At 51.1% G+C, this 4171-nt stretch overlaps 1 protein-coding gene across 1 annotated transcript; it reads right to left on the bottom strand.

The window, feature by feature from the left end:
• Window positions 1–254: 254 nt before the first annotated feature.
• Window positions 255–3752, bottom strand: LOC123049609 (transcription factor LAF1). The gene is made up of 3 exons (XM_044472509.1): window positions 3469–3752; window positions 3020–3149; window positions 255–1078 (listed from the first exon to the last, which is right to left on the bottom strand). The coding sequence occupies exons 1-3, from the start codon at window positions 3602–3604 to the stop codon at window positions 493–495; spliced, it is 852 nt and encodes a 283-aa protein (XP_044328444.1). The 5' UTR covers window positions 3605–3752; the 3' UTR covers window positions 255–492.
• Between the last annotated feature and the right edge of the window lie 419 nt (window positions 3753–4171).

The following is a 4171-nucleotide window of genomic DNA, read 5'->3' on the forward strand; positions in this document are numbered from 1 at the left end:
CTCCGTCACGTTGTGTGCCCTCCGGTGCGGTCGTGAGGCATGTGAGTTCTTTTTATGGAAATAGTAACCGGCGAACGTTCGCCAGGGAGAAACTGCCAGCGAATGCTCAACCTACCATACAATCTCAATCCTACGGTGCAGTTTGGATGACTTGTATACACTTAAAATTAAAGGCCATGGCTGTTTTACAAAAAGGCCACCCAGGTTCTCGAAATGCTATGTAAACTGTCTTAAGTACGTTCACAAATGTCATGTCTTGTGGAGAACGTTCGCCAGCCCATCCTTTTCTTTAAGGTTGAGACCATGGATATGTTATATGTGTGTCTTTTGGAAACAACGAGTTCAACTATTTCTTCTCCGGCCTTGAGAACTTCTTGGCAGTGACCAATAATGACTGGATGGTCCCGCGATGGAGAGGCAACGACAGCGGCGCACCATTGCGGAATCGCCCAAAGACCTCGATGCATATTCTCTATTTTTCAGAGGGGTCGCCTAGTTGATCCCGAGGAACTCGCTCACAGAGAGCAGGTCGCAGAATTCTCCTCCTCCTTGCATGTGGATCTGACCGGCGTCGAACTCCCAACAGATGCCCCCGTTGCCGAGCCCATGCAACGAGTCCACGGCGCCGCACATGCCATCCACCTGCACGGCCCCCTGGTGGCCCACGCCCAGCTGCGCCGGGCTGCCGTCGAAGGCCGCGTCCAGTGCGCTAGGTGCCATCAGGCCGGTGCCGTAGTCCATGTCCATGTCCATGTCGAGCCAGTCCGCGAACATGACCTTGGGGAGCACGGGCGTGTGCGGCCGGATCGTGGCTACAACGCCGGGGATTGTGAGGTTGCTCGAGTCGTCGGCCATCGACGACGACTCCAGCGGCCCGGATGAGCCGGAGATGGACGGCTGGTTAACAGTGCTGCGTTCGCGGGCGCTGTCGCTGGGCGTCGGGCTCCGGGGCGCGTCTGATCCGGCGGACTTGGCTGGTGAGCGCGCGCCCTCGACGCGCTTCTTCAGATACGAGTTCCAGTAGTTCTTCACCTCGTTGTCGGTTCGGCCCGGTAGGTGCTGAGCTATCTGAGACCACCTGAGAAAAAACCTCACCATGTTAGATAAGCTAATTAGTGTACAGTGACTCTGATAAATAAGGACATCGATAACTGCCACACGTGTGGTGTATCGGGTGGTTGTGCCGCACGCCTCGTGTGGCATGGAGAAGAAACAGCCCACACATCTACGTGTGGGCAAAACAAGTAATGCCCATACATCTCTTTTTTCCCTCCCGGTCCCTCTCACACGCGTGCGGGTGGGCGAAATAGATAACGCCCACACGCCCCGTACGTCAGGCCTCGTACCTCGTGGTTCCGCAGGCCCCGCGTGACAGTCACCGTGCGTCCCGCAGTTGCCATGGTCCAGACCCTCGTCCATGTTCGTTTAACTGCAGTTGCCATGTCGCTGAACTTCGGTTGCCATGTCGGACAACTACAGTTGCCATGGTTGCTCAACTGCAGTTGCCATCTAATGTCAAAAGTTTCAGATGCCATTTTTGGGCAACTGCGGCTGTTGCTATGTATGGTCTGGTTTACCACTAGGCAGTTGCCATGTATGGTCTGGTTTACCACTAGGCAGTTGCCATGTATGGTCTGGTTTACTACAGTTGCCATGATTTGAAAACCTTAGGAGTTGCCACCTACTAACACTAGGCAGTTGCCGTGTAGTGCTACAAAAAGACATGGCAAAACAACATGTTCGGGTAAAAAAGAGAGAGTTGCCATCTGCTTACAAGCACACTAGGGCAGTTGCCGTGTACCCTGTAAAAATACATGGCAACTGACATATTTGGGTAAACAAAAAAAGAGAGTTGCCACCTGCTTAAAGCACACTAGGGCAGTTGCCATGTACAGTGCAAAAGACATGGCAAGTGGCAACTTGGGTGTGGGAGATGAGACGGGCGTGTGGGCGAGATGGCAAATGCCCACACACCAGCCCTTGTGCGTGAGTGGAAAGTGGCGTGTGGGCGAACTGCTGAACGCCCACACACCAGCCTCTCTCATGTGGTGAAACGGCCGTGTGGGCGACCGGGTGAATGCCCACACACCAGCCCAGTCCTACGTGGCACTAGAAACATGCCAAAGATTCGTGCGCTAACAAACGGACGCGGATCTACGCGTGTGGGCAAGATGCAAATGCCCACATGTGTAGGCGTTAAACTTTTCGATAAATAAAGCTATGATTGTCAATGTCAAAGCATCTGTACACTATCATTGCTCATTTGTCTCAGACCGTTGACTAGTACTACAAGCGTGTACAAATGATTGTACTACACATATCTTTACTATCAAAATTGAGGACGATACTAAGAGTCTGTTCGGCACTCATCTACTCCGTAAAATACGAGAGTACACGGAGCGCCACTTTGGCCACTCCGCGAAAATAGCCTGCGGGCCGCTCCCGCTCCGGCCGCTCCAGGAGCGGAGCTGCGGAGCGGAGAGCTGTCGAACAGGCCTTAATTTGATCTTGCGTACGAAATGGAATTGACAAAACTATCTTGTTTGCAACGACTATTTAGAAACGTAACGTAAGCATTGGATTAGACACAAGTTTAGCGATTCTTAGCTGTTCTTTCTTCCTTTTTGTCCAAAAAAGAGGTTAACCGTGACCAAGCCAACTTTCCATCCAGTAGCTAGGTTAGTGAAAGCGAGGCTCTTGTTCACTATCACCAAACGGGCACTCAAAAGAAGCAATCGAGTGCCTCGATATATATGGAACGCAGGTGTCAGCATCAACTCCACCACGTAGCGGCCTACATGGCAGACATCAGCATTTTCTTTTGTTTGCGCCAGCAAAACTAAGCTTGCTATTTTTCTTCTTCTTATTGAACTCCTAGATGAATTAGGGAAGAAAATATCAAAGAAACACACTCTGATTCAGTCACGCCTGCTAATCAGGTGACGTTTCGCTCGTCACCAATCTACTTGCTCTGGAGGCGAGGTGGAAAACGTGAGGCTTGTGATGCGTGCTTGCTTACTTGTTGCCGAGTGTGGCGTGGAGGCTCATGACGGTCTCTTCTTCCTCCCTGGAGAACATGCCGTGCTTCAGCCCCGGCCTCAGGTAGTTGATCCACCGCAGCCTGCAGCTCTTGCCGTTCCGCTCAAGTCCTGATATTCAAGGGAAGCTTTAGCCCCCACACCACATGCCAAGGTACATTTGACAGAATTCTGCTGGAACCCTTTCCCGAAAGCACTGCAAAAATTTGCTGAGTTCTAAAGAGCTTCGTCTACTGTCCTCTGGCGATTTTAATTCCCCATCTTTTCCCCATCCCACGAGCCAAGGTACATTGCAGAGCCTCGGCAGGAAAGCAGGGGAAATTGGGAATTGGGCATGAACCACGCAGGCTCGCGGGAATGCAAGTACACAAGAAGAAAATCTATCCAATTCCCTGTCGAAAATCTCGCTTGGCTGGGAGGGAGTTCTTACCGGCCTTGACGGGGACGGTGCTCCAGCAGCTGTGGCCGTAGCGGACGATGAAGTCACGGAGCTTCTGGTCCTCCTCCGGCGACCACAGCCCCTTGCGGTGCTGCGCCTTGGGCTTCTGGCACGACTTGCACCCCATCGATTCTTGCGAAATGCCGGCCGCCGCGGAGGCGCAGGACCAGCAATGCTTTCGGCTGTGTAGTACTCCAAGTAGGAACAACGAAGGAGGTTAATGTTTCTTAAATCAGCTTTGAGAGGCGTGGGAGCCTGCGAGGGGCTGCGATCGCTGTGCTGTTTGCACTGTTGTGTCTGGCATGAGGGCTCTCGGTGAGACTTTATAGACCCAAATGATGAGTCGTTGGGCGCCTTCTCGTGGGGATAGAGAAAGATTAGTCACCGATTGTTTTTAATGATCACAAACTCTTTGAGATAGCATATCCACCGATTTCTGCAATGCTCTTTTATTTAGTAAAGCTTCTTTATTTGTAGCATATAGTAATCCAAAAGGCATGGAATTCTAGAAGAAAAATCCATCTTGGAGACACCCAATTATAAGTCCTGCAAATTGTGTACTTTAATAATTCTCCGTCCTCTGTGAGCTATGGAAGATAAACCTTGCACAATTTTAGTTGATCTTTATTTTAGATACACTTAGCCAGCTGGGTGATCAGTGTAATTGCGTGCCTAGCATTTTAATAATTTGAAT

Source organism: Triticum aestivum, chromosome 2D (genome assembly GCF_018294505.1).
Source record: "Triticum aestivum cultivar Chinese Spring chromosome 2D, IWGSC CS RefSeq v2.1, whole genome shotgun sequence".
NCBI lineage: Eukaryota > Viridiplantae > Streptophyta > Magnoliopsida > Poales > Poaceae > Triticum > Triticum aestivum.